The sequence below is a fragment of the Callorhinus ursinus genome, unplaced genomic scaffold (assembly GCF_003265705.2).
Source record: "Callorhinus ursinus isolate GAN/ISIS: 27379988/994484 unplaced genomic scaffold, GSC_fseal_2.0 scaffold2, whole genome shotgun sequence".
Taxonomy (NCBI): domain Eukaryota; kingdom Metazoa; phylum Chordata; class Mammalia; order Carnivora; family Otariidae; genus Callorhinus; species Callorhinus ursinus.
In genome coordinates this window covers 37,015,681-37,034,270 of record NW_027397064.1, presented here as the reverse complement: position 1 = coordinate 37,034,270, position 18,590 = coordinate 37,015,681, and the positions used below count along the sequence as shown (strand labels likewise).

The following is an 18,590-nucleotide window of genomic DNA, read 5'->3' as shown; positions in this document are numbered from 1 at the left end:
AATCCAGCCTCTACTTGAAACAATGTAGTGATGAGGAAGTTGTACCCAAGAAGGCAGCCTGCACTGGCAAGTTGGTGAGGTCATACTGGCAGCTTAAAACTAGCTATAGCTGGGAGTATTAACATTACAGAAATCAGTAAATGCAAACCAGGCCTTGATATTATTTCATGGGCTGTCTAGGATAGGTGTGGGCAAGCTATGGACCCGTGGGCTGGCTGGCTGTGTCTGCAAAGTTTTTTGAGATACAGCCACATCCATTTGTTTACATGTTGTCCTTGGCCCAGAACCTAAAAATACTTACTTTCTGGGCCTTTACAAAAAAGTCTGTTGCTTTTTTCTAGATGTAAGGTCTAGACTTAAGAAACTGATGGAGAAAATAAAATGCTAATAATACAGATTAAACTTCACATTGTGCTGTTACACTGCATGCATGTGAGCTTACCCACGTGCACGCGCATGCACACACACACACACACACACACACACATGAAGATATTTAAGTCGAGTATTCAGAAACTATTACCTGGCTCAAAAAGGTACTCAAGAAGGTACTACTGACCTCACTAACCCAGGAGTGTGAAGCTCCAACTTGTGTCTCCCCTGCTTCACTGTTGTCTTCATGGTTAAAGTAGATGAAAACATTGGTGTTGGAACTACACTTGTCTGTAAACTACAACTTAGGTTGGTTACTGATATAAGACTTCAGCAAAAAGCAACAAAAGCATTCTGTGTATATTTTATTTTTATTTGTAAATTGTGTGCTACACATCCTTCACTCAGTAAAATTTGTAAGATACACACACACGCACAATTTTCCCAGAGCTGTTGTTGAACATTTACCAGCAAACCCTTGAACACTACTATCTAATCAACTGCTCTTTCTGGAAGCCTTTCTTTTCTCCTGTCCCTACCTTCTAAAGTATTAACAAGAATGTCTGCTCTTCCTCCAAAACATGTCCCATATTCATCCACTTGCCCTCTCTCTACTGCTACGGCACTAGTCCCAGTTCCTTCTATGTTTCACCACAGGACCTTTTCACTTGTCTCCCTGATGCCAGTTTTGCCCTCTAAAACCCGTTCTCAGCAAAGCAGCTAGAAGGAACTCTTAAACACTGACATTACACCCCTACAGGAAATCCCTTTAGAATAAATCCATTTAGAATAAAGCCCAAACTCTTTGCCAGATCATACCAGCCTTACTTTCTGAAGTCCTGCTCACCTCTCTGCCCTTATTATATACCACATCAGAGTCATTCAAGCCTTAGAGCCTTTGCTTTTCCTTGGCAAGGCAGGTTCTGCTTCCAGACCTTTACGCTGCTGGCTTCTTGACATTTTACGAACAGCTTAAATGTGGCTCCCCCAAAGAGGTCTTCCTGTCCACCCAATCTAAAGCAGTGCCTCCAGGAGCGCATCCTCGAGTACCCCCTCGCCCTGCGTATGGTACCTCATGCCATACTGCACCATTTGAATTACCTTTTCCGGTTCACTAGTTTGTTACTCTAATCTGCTCCATCTTGTGGATAGCTCTATCCCCAGTCTAGACTGTACCAGGCAAATCACAGGCATTTAATAAATCCTGGTTGAATGAATGCATGAACAAAGGGACAAAGAGATAGGCGAAGAAAAACCTGAACTATCTGACTTCAAGCCTAAAGTTCTTCCCACCACAGAATGATACTGTTTTACACCAGTAAATGTGACAGCCGTAAATGTTAGCCCACTCTTCCTTGTATAAAAGCCTTACTGTCTCCTAAAAGTGTCCCCTGTGTGAGTCTAGGTTCATGCACCCTGGCTTCTGCCTACCTTCCCAGGCTCAAACTTGACTTTCAGGTTGTCCCGTACCCTTGACCCACCAGCCATGCCGAAGGGCTGTCCTAACAATCCTGTTCCAGTACTTCGGCAGTGATTACCCAGACAGCTCTACTTCATAGACCTTTAACATATGCCTCTGTTTATTGATTTATTTTTCAGATTCCAGCAGTGTACAAAGTTTGTATTTTCTCTTTCAGAGAGCATGGGCCACAGTCTCAAAGACTGATCTGACCACTGCCTGCTGTCGACGCTCAGATATCTAGTTACCTCTCTGCAGGCGAAACAAGGTGGTCGTTAAGGGCACAGCCTCTAGAGTTGGTATCTCGGGGATTTTAACCCCGATGCCACTTAGTAGGGGTATACCTTTAGGAATGGTTCTGTTGGTTTGTTTGTTTGGGTTTTTTTTTTTTTAACATAGGGTTGACACACCACATTACATTGGTTTCAGGAGTACCACATAGTGATGTGACAACTCTCTACTTTATGCTGTGCTCACCACAACTATAGCCACCATCTGTCACCATGCAGTGTTATTACAATGCCATTGGCTATATCTCCCATGCTATAGCTCTCATTGCCATGATTTGGTCATTCCATCACTGGAAGCCTGTTTCTTAAGAATGTTATTTAACTTCTCTATGCTTCAGTTTCTTTATCTGGAAAAATGGAAATTTTATCTGACTCATAGGTGTATTGGGACCAAATCGGTTAAAACATATATAGTGCTTAACACAGACCCTGGGGCACACTTAGTGCTCAGTAAACAGCTCTTGTCATTCTTACAATTACTATGTAAACCAGGATAATTTCTTTGGCCTGTTGCTTTTTCCATCGCAAACTCTCAGATTTGATACTCACAGGGTTAGAATGCAGCACGGTAAAGAACTCTGGGCTGATGAGGAACTTCACGGGGGGAGACTGTAACAGCAATGTGAGCCTGGATCTAGAGGTAGAGTGGGGCAGGACGTTCTCCCGTCGGAAATCTAGATGGGGCAGACCACAAAGGCTTTCAGGGAAATCGTTCCATGTAGTGGAAACATATTTATTCACTTTCATCTACGTTTTAAAAGAACCAAAGAATACTTTTATCATTTACTATTATTTTAATCCTCCAAACCCTCTTTGCTTTGATGTAAATTCATAGATAAAACCTGACTAAAATGGAATTGAGTATTTCTAGCCACTATTAACATTTTAATGCATCCTTAGACATTTTAAGTGATCAGATTCAATCATTTTCCTCTTTCCTACACATCCAGAGATTAAAGTCATTTATATTCTATTTGGTTTTGTGATTCTTCTCTTACTACTAGTAAAAAGTCAAGGATTAGAAGAAGTCTCTGGTGAATTCTACTATTTGCATTGGATTACCAGATCTTATTGAAGATCAAAAGTTCACTAAAAGAAAAACCTCGTTTCTTGGAAATCCTTATTATTTATTTTCTACTTTGCTGAGATTACAAACCAAACCAACCTATAGGCTCTTACCTGCACTGGCTTGGTGAAAGTCAGCTTCCTCCCCTGCCCCATCGATAGCGTTGGTATTTTCCTCAGGCCTCTCGTTAGTCATGGTTCTGCGGATACTCTGGTATCTAAAATCAGGAACCTAGCATTACAACACAGCAGCCTCCAAAATGAGGGACTCAACCACTCCCCCAGAGCCCAGAAATTTTCACCATCTTCTCAGCCTCAACCAAAGTTTCTTCCCCCAACACTCCCCCCGCCCCACCCAATTCCCTGAACTTCTGGGCCATCTGTTGTTTAAATAAATTACAATGCATTGAGTTTCTTCTGTCTGTTGTTTGTGGAACATATTCCTAAGAAAGTAATAAAACTTAAAAAGAAACTGCAGCCCTTAACCAAAGAAAATTAAATTCTTATTTTGTTAAAGAAAAGAACTCTTTATTTCATAGCCATTCATTTTCAAAAAAGAATGACATTTAAAAAGCTTAAGTTGATAATAAAAATGCATGATGAATAGAGATTCTAGATATTTAGAAAGGAATTTGATTCATATCATATCTGTATATGCTCTGTTTTACTAAAAATCATTGCCTTGGGTTGGTGAAAGGGGTCGTCATTACTTATTTCCGCTCTAGTTTCCAAACAAGTGGTGTATGCCTGTGGTTATTATTTTTTTAACCAAGAAAAGTTCACTGAAGTCTATAAATCAAGAGGTACCAGCTACATGTTAATGACAGGTCACCCAAAGATGAAAGAGAGACAGCCATGTTTTCTACTGTGGCCCACATAAAAATAAGCCCAACCACACTACAGTCATTGTGAAAATGCCCATCCTCACCTCCGGTTCAGCTGCTCCATTTGCTGTATGGAGTTGGACCTCTGCAGCACCTGGGGGGCCGGGGGTGCTGTTGGCCGCTGCCACGTGGTGGTTCTGTTGACGTGATCCACATAGAAGATCCTGCCGTGGCTGTCAATGCGTGCCTCCCAGTCTACACAGTAGGAACGTACCGAGAAAGGTTAGAGGAAGAGCAGAGGCCATTAATGTGGTTCATTAACTTCAGCATGGGTTTTCCCTGACATGCTAGAAATTGGGGCTAATCACATACATCTCACTGCATCATCAGGCACCTCCTTCAGTCCACTTCAGGATCTGTTGTGAGCCATTAGGTAAACATACCCTGTGTGTGTAATACCCCCGCTTTAAAGAATCTCTGAATGTAGAGAATCCTTCCAGATCTGTCTACAATGCCCATCTTCATATATGAGTGCCAGTGTTTTATAAATACAAGTTGTTGGTATCATAAGACTTTGGATATTTGCATTGAAATTGGTGTCAATGATTGTTTTCACCAAAAATTTATTTCTCTCTATCTCTCTTTTTCCAGCTTGAATGAAAGTGTAGCTGGAAGCTTCCAAGTGCATATTTACATACAATTCTGGTAAATGTAGTCTTCAGAAGAAAATAATGCTAGCCCAGTCATCAAATACTATCATTATCTACAAACTTCCATTTGCACTTTCCCAAAGATAAATACATTTTCAGAACAAGGGTAATTACTTGCCTTCAACCTCAAATAAATACAACGTTTTAAAACATTATTTAATTTTATGTTTAAGCAATCTCATTAAGTCTGTTCACCTTTGTAAACAAATATATAAGTGCATGTTCAGTAGAAACAGAAAGCAGAGTGATCTTCAGAGCCAGACCGACCTCCTCTGTGGCTCTCTAAAGGGCCATTCCCCTATCAAAATACACAAAGCATGAGCTGATCTTTTCAAAAGGCAAAATTTTGAAACTGACTGTAGTTGGGAAGTGCAATTTATACATAAGGTACAAAAACAGCAGAAGGATGCCTGGGTGGCTCATCCAGTTAAACGTCCAGCACTTGATTTCAGCTCAGGTCATGATCTCAGGGTTGTGGGATCAAGTCCCTCATCTGGCTCCGTGCTGGGTGTGGAGCCTGCTTGGGATTCTCTCTCTTTCTCCCTCTGCCCCTTCCCACCCCACTCACTCTCTCTCTCTCTTTCTAATAAATATATCTTTAAAAAATAAAATAGCAGAAATCTATTCTTTAACCAGCAAAGTTTTTACACATCTCTATTTCTGTGTAAAATATTTTTTGAAATTAATAAGCACCTTTCTCCTTAGCAGCTCAATTATTTCAAAACTACCCATGTCATCACATAGCTTATCAACAGACACCATGGCTCTAACCCTGGAGACTAGGAGGAGGGCATGTTTGCTCCTGACTCCCTATGGCATTTACTCTGGAGGTGAATAGAGCAAGTATTCTAACAAAGTTCTCAGGGTTGGAAAGACCTGAATGGTAGACCCCGGCCAGCAGCAGCTGATTACTGAGGGCTGCCTCAGCGGGGGAGGGGGGGATCTGTTTTTGTTGATCCTAGCACATGGTAATTTATGACAAATGGCAAGAGAAAGAAAAATTGGGCTGAGAAAAAGCACCACACAGACAAAAATCAACTCAGTGCCACTCAGGCTCCAAGGTAACACAGACTCACAATGAACCAGCCTGCCAAACCTGAATTCTTTGGACACAGTTGCAATCCCAACAATGAGACATTTCCAAAAGACCTCGTGATCAGCCTGCCATAAGCTGACAAATAGGAACTACATTAGAGCCTTTTCAGAAACCATTTTCCAAAACCCTTTGATCTATTCCATTGTTTTGCTCTGCTCTTTGCATACTTTCCCATCTCAAAGATTTTGAGAACCAATTATTCCACCTCATTAGAGCCAGGATAATTCAAGCACATAGCATATGCAACTCAAATGCACAAGAAAACAAATGGCCATTTCTTTCCCCAAAAATGTTTACAGTAGCTTCCAATTTTAAAAACGTAGAATAGGTCAATTAGGGATAAAAACAGAACAGAAGCCAACTAAAGAAAGTAGAAAGAGAGGTGCTGCCAAGCTCCCAAGATAAGTTTATAACTCAAATTTGGCTCTAAGTTTTCTGGCAGTTAAGGCAGAAAAGAAAACACACTGTGGCATACTTTCCATTTTCTGACAAAAGAAAGTAAAAAAAATTATCTTCAAAGATAGAACTTTTTCCTTGAACAAACTACATAGGAATTTACTCCACAGAATGTGGTCTCTATAAGGGCCATATGGGTAAGAAAATGGGGGAGGAGGGAGAGTGGGGAATCTCCGCATATATTTACCACTACACTTTGCACATAGCATGAAATGAATGAACAAATAATTTCAGTAACATAAAATCATAACAAAGAGGTTCTTGTGTTCGCTTTCCACAAAGTCCAGGAATACCCTTAATGTATTTCAACAAAGACACCTCTGTGTGCCATGTGAAGAATAAGAAAATGAGGTCCGAAAATTTGCTTTCAAAGAACGTGGGACATTAGATGCACATTAAGACTATCCCTATCAAATGTCGTATCTTTAAATTGAGGCTGTTACTTAAGATCCCATAAAGAGAAATGCTGTCTTGCTGATTTCAAGTGGATACTTAGCATCAGATTGAGAAAGGCTGTTCTGTTGTTGACTCTTACCCAAGTGGTCAATACCCTTCCATCCAGACAAAGACAGTAGAGATGCCTATAGGAAGATTAGCTCTCTATTGTATCTATCAAAGTTTCTCTGCAGGGTGGAGAGAGGTGGGTATGGTTGCTTATAAATTTTTATATTGGGCCTGGTTTATTCTTGGTACAAGTAAGCATATGAGAACTCATTGCCCAGCATCAAAGTTTTCTTTCAGAGACCATGATAAAATCAGACAGGCAGGATTAGAAGACTGGGAACTTGGCATTTACTTCCTTGTCTTGCCACACTGTAAAGTGGGGTATATAATCAGTGTGCAATGAGTCTGAGAACAATGTATTGGGGTGTATATATATATATATATATATATATATATATATGCAGTGCACCAAATTGGGAAGTAGAAGGCCTGGGGCCTCTGGCCATGGCTTTGTCACACCTTTGCTCCATGATCTTCAATAAATCACTATACCTCTGAACCACAGTTTCTTTACCTGAAAAATGAGAGGGCAGAATTATACCCTACTAAGATCCCTTTCAGTTCTAAAATTATAAGAATCTTCAAACTGATACCCATTTTTCTACATTAGGTTTGGTAAGAACCTATCAACATCTTATGTCTAGGCCAGAATTTGCAAACTAAACTCTAATTAAGTTAGCTGTATAGAGCCAGGGGCTTTGAGGTCCTGAGAACCAACTCCGTGTTAGCCACCACAGTCCCAATATTACCTCTTGTGCCTACTGGTCTTCCACACAAGATTTTATTTGCATAAAGAGCTTCATGGCAATAACAAGGTTTGAGAACTGGTATCTACAGAAATGCTTCTCAAAGTGTGGGACTCCGGCAGTAGGTATCAGAATCCCTTTGAGGATCAATAAAAATGCAGATTCCCAGGACACACCTTAGATCTGCAAAATCAGACTATCTGAAGTTAGGACTCGGTCATCTACATTTTTGACAACCTTCCCAAGTGACTCCTAGACACACTAAAGTGTGAGGGACACTGACATAAATCTGTAAGAACTTAAAGCAGCTACTAGACAAAGCCATGGAGCTAATGCTAGATTTCTCAGAGGTCATGACGTACAGGCTCACGAGAAACTAAACTTCATCCTAAAGACTCCGAACTGAAATCCAGGAGCAAGTGGACTGGGAGATTTCCCGAGACTCCAATAGAACAGCCCCTTTAAACAGCTGGACAATAAGGGGGAAATCAGAGTTGCAAAGTGTATAAAAGTTCGCCAAGGCCACTATCACAGCATTAATCCCTAGTTGGACACTTCCAACTTTTAAAATCAGCATTTGTGGGAACGAACAGGAGTCCTCCCTGTGATCCCTCTTCATCCCATCGGGCTTCTTTCCTAGTCCTTTCACACCAGACCTTGGTCTGAGCTGGACTGTCCAGCTGGCGATGAAATGAAGCCGTGAATGCATCTGGGAGAGTGTGGAGACTGGGAATAAGTTCAAAGACTAGACAGAAAGGATGGCATTTCAGGGGAAGCATGAACCACGTGCACCAAGGGGGTAAGAGGATAACGACTGGGACTCGAACTAGTTATAATTGGGTTGAGAAGGATGAGGAACCTGAACTTTGGGAAGTAAATGTATAAGCCACTATGGGAAATTATAAGAACCATGGTGTCTGCACCACATGGTGAGATGATAAAGTTATAATGAACTGAAGGTATTCTAAGGAAAAAATTAAACTTTTGTGATAGATGCTGGACAGCAGTGTTTAAAAGATTAGTTTTTCCTTATTTTAACACTCAAGGAGGTATATACCATTTGTACAAGTACAAAAGTAAGTTAACTTATCTATGATTTTGGGAGGCAGTGTAGTAGGTCTACTTCCCCTTCGGGAGGGCGGGTTAGTGATCGAAACGGGCCCAAAGAGATTTCTAGGTGCCAGTGATGGGGCACTGGTGCACACGTATGCTCAGTTTGGGAGGATTTAGCAGGAGGAATGTGCTCTTCTCTGTATGTATATTATATTTAAATAAAAAGTTTAAAAAAATCTCAAGCAGCTGCCTATGGTGGACCTTAACAGTCGATTTTTAAAGAAAGTAGCCTTTTAGATTAAAAGTATGAATTCTTCTCTTAAAATTCACTTTTAGGGGCACCTGGGTGGCTTAGTTGTTAAGCGTCTGCCTTCGGCTCAGGTCATGATCCCAAGGTCCTGGGATCGAGCCCCACATCGGGCTCCCTGCTCAGCGGGAAGCCTGCTTCTCCCTCTCCCACTCCCCCTGCTTGTGGTCCTGCTCTCGCTGTGTCTCTCTCTCTCTGTCAAATGAACAGATAAACTTTTAAAAAAAATAAATAAATAAAAATTCACTTTTAAGCTCTAGAAAATAAGAGCCCCTAGCCTTAAACATACTAGAAAGTTAGATTAATTACACCTTTCAGATTCATTGCCTTACTTTAAACCTTCATTTCAAAGGATGCTTTAATAATGAAAGTGCACAACCAAAAAAATGATAAACATTCTCCTGTATTTTTCCAGATCTGCCCATTTCAACCTGCCACCTAAGTAGTACACTAGTCCTAACAACATGGCAATAATCCTGGGATCCTACAAGAGTCCAATAATCTAGATGGTTCATCGTGAGTCTAATCCTATTCCTACCCTTTTGGGGGAAAAACACTCAACAGTTCCTTACTGTCCCCAGTGCAGCAAGGAATTAAGTCACAATTATACTGGACCCAGTAAGAAAAATAAAATAGTTTTTCAGAAGTCGCTGAGCTGACCGTTCTTTTTTTGCTTCTCTTAATGCTAAAATGACCAAGATCTGTCATGCTGATGATGTTCCAGGGGGCTTCAGCCCTGACCTGCCTCCAGCTGCCGGTGCCATCAATCACCTCAGAAGAAGATAAGCGAATTCTGAAGGCGCTCAGTGTGGATTCAGATTTAAGCTGCTTTCAGGGAAGGCTCGCCACACTGCCATGCTGCCCTTAAGACCTGGAGTGTTCTTATGTTGTATGGATCATGAGAGCATCTCTCAGCCAGGGATTGGAGTTATATAGCTCACAAGGTCATTTCTCAGGGCCCGTGGCCTAAAGCAAGAGTAAGATTCTGAAAACAATTGGCAGGACATCGTTACAACTGTGTCATCTCTGTACTAAGTCCAAGAACAGGTCCCTGATTCTGAGATAGGAGGAATTAGATTGGATGCTGAAGCAAACAAACAAGGAAAACTGCTTTGCATAAAAAGAGATCAAATAGATGTTCAGAGACTAAGTTATAACACTGATGCTTAGACCACCACATGATCAGCTCTAACAGGGAAAAGGTACAGCAAGGGATACCACTGAACCCCCTTAATTGAGTTCATAAATCCTCAGAGACAAACCTAAGTTTGCTGGGTGGTTTCTTCACTATATGTTAGCACACAAGTGTTCTTAAGGTGAAAAGAAGCTCAAATAACAGTAATAATTAGGAAAAGAAAAGAAAGAATCAAGAATGAGGGGCGGGCATCAAAGCCCAAGGTACAATGTTTCAGCAGCCTGCCCTACAGGGTTGTGGATAGCGATCGACACAAGGACGAAAAAGTGTTCCTGAGTCTGATACAAAAGCTTAACAGAGCAAACCTGTCTGGGCTATGCTCATATTGTCACTACAACCATTTTTCTTCTATTTCAGGGCCCCTGGGGAAGAGTGCTGCTGAGTAATCTTAACCCAGAAGAAGGAGAAGGAAGTTGAGCACTTTTTGAGCCTTCCTAGGTTTGGCCTCGAAACACTAAAATAGAATAAAGCTTCAGGGAAACCCCTAAAGCCTCTGATTTAAGGTGATGCTTGGACCTAATAGATAACACACCACCGTACAAGCCACTACTCTGCTTCTAAGTAAGCTTTCAGAATTTATATTCATCTACCCACAAAACAGTCCCTTCCCTTCTAATCTTAGATCAGAATACCTGATAGAGGAGAAGGAAGGTTTAAGACTCTGTCTCAACTTTTACTAGCATGGGATCGTAAACAAGTTACTTAATTTATTTGGGCTTCAGTTTCTCCATCTATAAAATGAAAGAATCATTTTAGCCAATTTCTACCCACTTGACCTACCTTACAAAAATGTAACAAAGAATAAAGAATGAAGCATGTAAAAGTGCTCTATAAACTGTAAAGCACTATGTGAGCTTGAGTATTATAATTCATAGTGTTAAAAGTGCAATTCTTAGCCTGAAAATAATTCAGCTAGGTCATTCAAGGGATGGACTAATCTGTACACTCCAACTGGATGCCCCGTGGCCGAGCCTCCCTGGAGACACTGCATGAAGGCAGAAGGCACAAGGCAGCGTGGAATGTGGAATGCCATAGCTCCAAGTCAGAGGCATGGCCTGAGGTGGTAGTAGAGTTGCCCAGTTGGGAAAGGAAGGCAGAGAACTGGTTAGGCTGGGGACAGACAAATAGCAGGGCGGCCATGTGATTAAGTAAGGTGTTGAAAGGATGAGACACACTTGAGAATAGGAGGGGCTGAAACAGTGGGAGGACAGAGCTGAACAGTAATCAGGCATGCTCAGACCATAATCTGTAACCTAGCCTTGATAATAGAAATCCCCAAATTTGTACATTGCAAGTTGCATAAAAGGGATTAAGAATTTTTCTCCTCTTGGGGCACCCGGGTGGCTCAGTCGGTTTAAGTGGTCAGCTCTTGGTTTCTACTCAGGTCATGATCTCAGGATCCTGGGATTGAGCCTCTCCTGGAGCCCTGCATAGGGTTCCACACTCACTGGGGAGTCTGTTTGAGGATTCTTTCTCTCTCTCCCTTTCCCTCTGCCCCTCCGCCCCCACTCTCTCTCTCTCTCAAAAAAAAAAATACATATTTTTTAAAAAAAGAATTTTCTCCTCTTCAGTTACTCATTAAATTGGATATACTATTAAATTGCTGTTTTGCTTTTAGATATATCAACTTATTAAAATAAACCAATTATTTTTAAAATCCTAAAATATATTCTGTGAAATAAAAATATCAGTGTTTAAACAAATGCATTGAAATATCACAAAAAGTGGTCACAGTTTCAGCAGGAAAGTACTTGTCTGTATTATGCGATCTGGAAAACAAAATCATGGTTCAGTAAAATTCAGAGCAGTTAGATGTGGCCAGGAAGATGCCATTTACCCACACTCTGATGTGACACAATGCCTCTGAAACTCGAATTACTACTAATCCACATACAAACAAAGCTCTTCCAGAATCTTCTCCTCATATTCCCAATTCATTTTTTTCCTATTATATCTAAGTATCTCCCAGGGATATTTTTCTTCTCTGTCTCTAATCTTTTCTCCAGGGGTAAACAATAAGGAATTTTTTTATTCTCCCACCTGCTTAAGATGACACACTGGTTAATTAATCTCTTGGTCTATTTTTTAAAGTTGCTTAAAATATACATTTCCTATAAGTAACTACCTTCAATCATCAAAATACATGAACAAGGGGAGGAACTGTACACAAAAGAATTTCCAAAGGATCAAGCCAATATTTTGACCAATTGTACATAGTACCATTCAGCTTTTTTGTTAACACTCACCAAAACTAAGCACTCAGCATTTCAGCCCTACAAATGCATAGTCCCACACCCCCACCTTTATGTCCCACCATTAAAAATTTTTTTTTTTAATTTGAGAGAGAGAGAGATAGAGCATGATCAGGGGGAAGGGGCAGAGGGAGAGGGAGAAGCAGATTCCCTGCTGAGCAGGGAGCCCAACACGGGGCTCAATCCCTTGACTCCAGGATCATGACCTGAACCCAAGGCAGATGCTTAACCGACTGAGCCACCCAAGCACTCCTATGTCCCACCATTTTTAAAACACAGAAGGACAAGGGCATCAGCTTCTTGCTATGATTACCTATAAGGTGGGAGAGCTGAGAGTGAATAAGAAGAAAAAGCAATAATGCAGAAAGATATATTTTCCAATGTGTTCCCCTATAAGCAGTATTTACTGAGCTTTGTTACTGTTCATCAAAATGCTTGCTCTTACAGAGCAATACTGCTTTAAGGGAACCTGGACATTTAAACAGAGCTTAAATTATGTCCAGATTATGACTGGCCATGGGTATCGCTCAGACCTGTGGATACAGGTTGTACAATTTTCCCAGAATCCCTCATCCTCAACCATCCCCCCTTTAAGTGTTACATGTTTCTTGAAAGTGAAAGAAATGACCTATCTTTCAAAACCTCAGATAATTACTATGCTCCAGATAAATGGCAGACCAATTTCTGAAATTATTAACACTCTTCTGCATATCCCCAAGGAAAAAATCAGAACACTGTGCTTAATGATTTAAAATGCTGTAAGTGAATAGAAAGAAGTGTATCACATAGAGTGAGGCTTTTCTAAGAGACTGGACCAATTTGTCTCCTAACTGAAAATTCATGCTGCCGTTAGGCATAATTTTTAAAATTTTCTATTATGAACCCAACTGTCCCAAATATCTGGTTCTGTTTCCCAATTACAGTATTGACTCTACGGGTATTACAGTATTTGCTCCCCCCCGCCCCGGCTGCCCCCTCATTCAGCAGGACAGTGCCAACAAGGAGTCATCAGCTTAGCACTTTCCAGTCTGCAGCTGCTCTGTCAAGGGGCAGCCCTGAGATCCCTTTCTCTCATCTCTCATCTTTTCGTTCTTGTGGAAAGGATCTGCCTGTCATCCTTGCACCCTCTGAGCAAGGCGGACCCCTTAGCTAACAGGTGCTCACTTGGTGGAAGAGCCTCATCCACCCTCTGGTAGCGGCTAACATCTTGGCGCACCGAAGGCAGCGATCTCAATGGCTGGTGGCCATTGGCTTGAGAACCTAGGATTAAAGAGAAAAAGGTACTTGGGTAGTGTTTTCCCCTTCAGTGTCAAAACAGTGTTTGTGAAAAACAAAACCAAAACCAAAACAACAATACCCAACATAAATCCTAGAGCTAGTCTCTTTCCTCTCTTTAGTCTCCTTTTCCATGAGGACCCAGAAACAAAAGAAAAGAACGGGAGGTGAATGCTTAATCAGAAGAGGGTCTTCTAGAGAAATGTCTCTCTCTCTACCCATCCCCCCCCTTTCTCCTCTCCTGGCTCCTCTCCTCTCCTGGTCATGCACCAATGTTTTAGGGCCACATAATGGCCGCAAGATGATGAAGGAAACAAAAACAAAAATAAAAGGAAAAGAGGAGGAGAAGAAGGGGATACTTGAGGTAGAAAAATAAATTACAGGATAAGAAAATCATTCCCATTTCTGAGTCTGGGCTATTTAGGCACAGTGAATTATCCTTAGACTTTCTGATGCATCAAAGGAAACATTCTACCAGGTCATGTTCACTGAGACATGATACAAATTTCATGTGTAAATTTGCATCCCCAGATACTAAAACAGCTTATTCTTCAAGCGTCAGAACGCATCCCCTAACTTAGTTAACATTTTTCGTACTGCAGAAGTCAAAAATATTACAATTGATGGAAAGTACATATTAAGTTCTGTTTTGAGGGTTTTATTCAAAGAGGAGTAACTTAAGATGTTCCTGAAAGCGGGGCGCCTGGGTGGCTCAGTCGTTAAGTGTGTGCCTTCGGCTCAGGTCACGATCCCAGGGTCCTGGGATCAAGCCCCGCATCGGGCTCCCTGCTCAGCTGGGGGCCTGCTTCTCCCTCTCCCACTCCCCCTGCTTGTGTTCCCTCTCTCGCTGTGTCTCTCTCTGTCAAATAAATAAATAAAATCTTAAAAAAAAAAAAGATGTTCCTGAAAGCCTCTACACATTACACTGATGTGTGATGTGTAAAGCTGCCAGCCTGTTTGGTTTTGTGTCTACAAACCCAGGTCCCACTGGAGATTCATTATTGAAATTTGAAGACTACCATTTGACAGCCCTCTTATTTCAAAAATAGAAGATCCATTTAAAAAAAAAAAAGCTAACTGTTGAGATCCAAGGTGAAGAAAAGAATTCAGATAACATGCAACCTGCAGTATAATTTACATTGAGGGACAAAACCCCAAGACTTCTCTTGAAGCGGTATGCTTGAGCCAAGAGCCATACCGACTTGTACATCCTACCTCCTGTGGCGCCCTCCTCCTGGGCAGTGGCCCCTTCATAAGCCCTGTGGGCATCCCCAGCATCACCCTCTTCTTGGGGCTGGCTCTCGGCGGCAGCAGCTCCCTCCAGGCTCCCCCGCCGCTGCCAGACCTCCCCCACCTCCTCCTGGTGAGGTAGAGGGGCTGTGTCTGCCCCTGGCCTTTCCTCCTCTCCACTGGGCACCTGCACCACAGGTAAAGCACTGGGAGTGCATATGGAATCCTGCGACCCTTCAGCGGGGCCACTGCGGCTGGGCTCTGCTGCACAGGCTCCATCTTCCTCCTCCTGAGAAGAAAAGGCCGGGGTTTCGGGAAAGCGTGCACTCTCAAGAGACGAGCACCGCGTGTCCACCGAGGAGAGCTGCGTGGTAACACTCTCATTGCAGGAGCTGTCGGCGCCCTCCAGGTCGCTCTCGCCCTCTGGCCGCGTGCTAGCCTCGCTCACGCTCTCTGTCCTGGCAGGGTCACTGGGCTCTGTTTCAGAGGACACCTGGGAAGGCTCAGACCCCTGATCCAGGGACTCAGTCTCACTGATGGCTCTGCGGCTTCCTCCTGACGTGTCAGAAGTCCCCGTGTCTGCCCCACTCGTGGGCTGATCCACCTCCTGAGAGCCACACAATTCGGTGCTGCCCTGGTCAGCACTTGGTTGAGACTCTGGGCCATTTTCGCTTTCATCTGGGACTGGGCCTGGGGGTAAGGAGGCCTCTGCCAGCTCTGGAAGATGTTCTGGCTTATCCTCGAAGGAAGCGGCTTCATTTGTGGAGGCTTCCTCCACCTCCACTGGGTTGTCTTCCGGCTTTGTCTGTGATGTCAGGCTCACATCATCAGTTCTTGATGCCGTGCCAAACATTATTAGCCCTCCTTCTTCCTCCAAGGAAGATGGATATCCTAGGTCTTGCTGGAACTCGTGGTCTTCCTCATCTGAGTCGATATGAAGCATTGCGTTGAGTCTTGTGTCGGTGGGAAAACTACTCCTTAGTTTTGGAGAGGCTCCCATGGACCTCTCTGAGCAGGTGGCCGCGCCCGGCCTGGAATGGCCATTGTGTTCAATCGCATCTAAGTAATCATTGAGTGAATCCTGACGTCCTCGGGGAGGTGAGGTCCTTGAAGAAGTAGAGGTTAATTCCTCTGTGTCTATTTCCAGAGTAGAGCTAGTCCTGAGAGAATGCTTGGGCGTCCCATCAGCAGCACTGTCCTCAGAAACTGGTCCATTAGAACAAATGGGGCTGTCATGGTGGCCCCCAGGCATGTCCTCCTCATCAGAAGGGCTTCCTAGGTCTCCATTTACAGTATTGACCCCAAGTATTGTGCCAACAGCTTCTGGAGAAGCATCTAAAGAAGAAAACAGCATTTACTAAAACAAAGTGGTAATAACAAATACACTTTCAATGTCCTATTGCTTTGCCACCCATCAGCTCAACAAATTCAGTCATCCCATTAAGGCCTCTTTACAGTGTTACTGCCTTGAGAAGATAAGCAACTCACTACTATATGAGTATCTTGTTGGTTAGTTTGACATATGAAGTGTCTATGTTCACTGTTACTAGAAATTCTATAGCCTAGTTTCCAAACCCAGGCATAAACCTAAGAGATATTTTTTGATAAAACAAGCTTGCCTATCTGCTTGGGAAACTTCAGGAGGTAATCATTTATCAGCTGTTTATTTTCAGAACAGGACACAAATTCAAATTCTATTCCAATATAAACTGACAACTGAGTAAGACTTAACAAGTTTTTCCTACAGCGATGTATTCATACCACTATCTCACCTTCGTGCACAGAAGACGTAACCTCCACTTTAAACTGGAGGTACCCGCTCACGTGGTCAGCTGGGAGCCTGCGGCCAAGGTTGTAGCTGAGCATTTGATCGCTGCAAGAGGAGAAATGGTTCTTTCCTTACTACACTGGTGTCAGCCTTCCCCTCCTCCAGCAGGCCACCCCCAAATCTCACACACTTCTCTTAAAACTTTCACACTCACCAGAAAATACAATGCTCGAAGGCATGTTATAGTCCAATGTAATAGGATTCATTCCCACAAAGGAATACTTATAACCATCCCCCCACACCCAGGATGCAACGAAATCTTGTTATAAGCCGAAAACGCAACACAGTATCACATGAGTTTCTTAAAGGGGACTGATGTGCTCTCTCACTGCTAACAGTGATCAGGAAAAGAGCATTCTCAAGGTCATCAAGTAGCTGTGAAAGGCCTACAGTTTGGGGTATTTTTCGACGCAGGCATAAAAGCGTAAGAGGGCCTGGCTCCTCAGCATTTAGCACAATAGGAAACTGGTCCTACGAGGACAAAACAGGCAAGGACTATCACACAAGGATGGGCGGGGGGGGTGGGGGCACTTCACTACTGTACTTGAGGAGTAGGGGCTGGGAGTTAGGAGACAGCAGGGTGAGAAGTGTTTGCCCCTGACAGCTGCTGCAGCTGTGGAAGGGAAGCGTGCCGCTGGACCTCCCTTCCTCACCTGCAGAGTAGGGGGACCGGAGCTGCTGGCCCCCACTGGGGGAAGCCTGACTATCACTGCTTCCCAGCTTGCCTTGCAAGAGATGCTAATGGAGAAGCTAGGTGTGCTGCTGGGGTGGCGTCTTGTTGCCACCCCATGAGGCGTTGCTGGAGGGTACCACACCAGGGCCCCACCTTGGCCCCCCACTCAGGCTACCAGCCTCTTTGAGGATGAAGTTGTCAATCTTTTTCAATTCTGTGTTTATTTAATCAAAGTCAAATGCAATTACATCATGACCTTGTCTGAAGGAGCTTGCATTCTCAATCTAATTTATTCTTAATTAAGGAAAATAATCAAAGGGATAGTATGAAATCATACTATCTCTGCTCTCACACTGCCCTCTACTGGCAACTTCAGAAGGAAAACAATGTCTCTGCCTAGTATTTGCACCGCTGTACAGCTTAGAGCCACTAGTCTGCTATTTATTATTAATGCGCTTCACAGTTTTGTTTGTCCATCTCTACCTTCTCAGGACAATTCCAAATAGATGTCATCCCTTTAAAAGAACATGTGTGACTGTAAAATCTCGGTTCAGCTCTTAGGGATCTTTCTGACCTCTCAGCAAGAATCTCTTAAATCTCTAAGATTATTTTCTTCTTTCTTTTTCTTTTCTTTCCTAGAAATGTGGTAATAGTTTTTTGTCTCGATTGATGCTTTTAAAATGCCATCAGGGAAATTCAAATCAAAACTACATTGAGATACCACCTTACACCAGTTAGAATGGCAAAAATTGACAAGGCAAGAAACAACAAATGTTGGAGAGGTTGTGGAGAAAGGGGAACCCTCTTACACTGTTGATGGGAATGTAAGTTGACACGGCCACTTTGGAAAACAGTGTGGAGGTGCTTCAAAAAATTAAAAAGAGAGCTACCCTATGACCCAGCAATTGCACTACTGGGTATTTACCCCAAAGACACAGATGTAGTGAAAAGAAGGGCCATATTCACCCCAAGGTTCATAGCAGCAATGTCTGCAATAGCCAAACTGTGGAAAGAGCCCAGATGCCCTTCAGCAGATGAATGGATAAAGAAGATGTGGTCCATATATACAATGGAATATAACTCAGCCATCAGAAAGGATGAATACCCAACTTTTACATCAACATGGATGGGACTGGAGGAGATTATGCTAAGTGAAATAAGTCCTGCAGAGAAAGTCAATTATCATATGGATTCACTTATTTGTGGAACATAAGGAAGAGCATTGAGGACATTAGGAGAAGGAAGGGAAAAATGA

At 42.7% G+C, this 18,590-nt stretch overlaps 1 protein-coding gene across 9 annotated transcripts in view; it reads right to left on the bottom strand.

Annotated features, from left to right (window-relative positions):
- The window catches only part of HECW2 (HECT, C2 and WW domain containing E3 ubiquitin protein ligase 2), a 349,247-nt gene that overhangs the window by 102,663 nt on the left and 227,994 nt on the right, over positions 1-18,590 (bottom strand). For all 9 annotated transcript variants that reach the window (XM_073880902.1, XM_073880916.1, XM_025894329.2 and 6 more), the window contains 6 exons: positions 16,607-16,707; positions 14,820-16,169; positions 13,494-13,589; positions 4,115-4,265; positions 3,301-3,404; positions 2,671-2,795 (listed from right to left, as the gene is read on the bottom strand). In XM_073880902.1, coding sequence (XP_073737003.1) covers positions 2,671-2,795; positions 3,301-3,404; positions 4,115-4,265; positions 13,494-13,589; positions 14,820-16,169; positions 16,607-16,707 — 1,927 coding nt within the window. The remainder of the gene's footprint in view (positions 1-2,670; positions 2,796-3,300; positions 3,405-4,114; positions 4,266-13,493; positions 13,590-14,819; positions 16,170-16,606; positions 16,708-18,590) is intronic.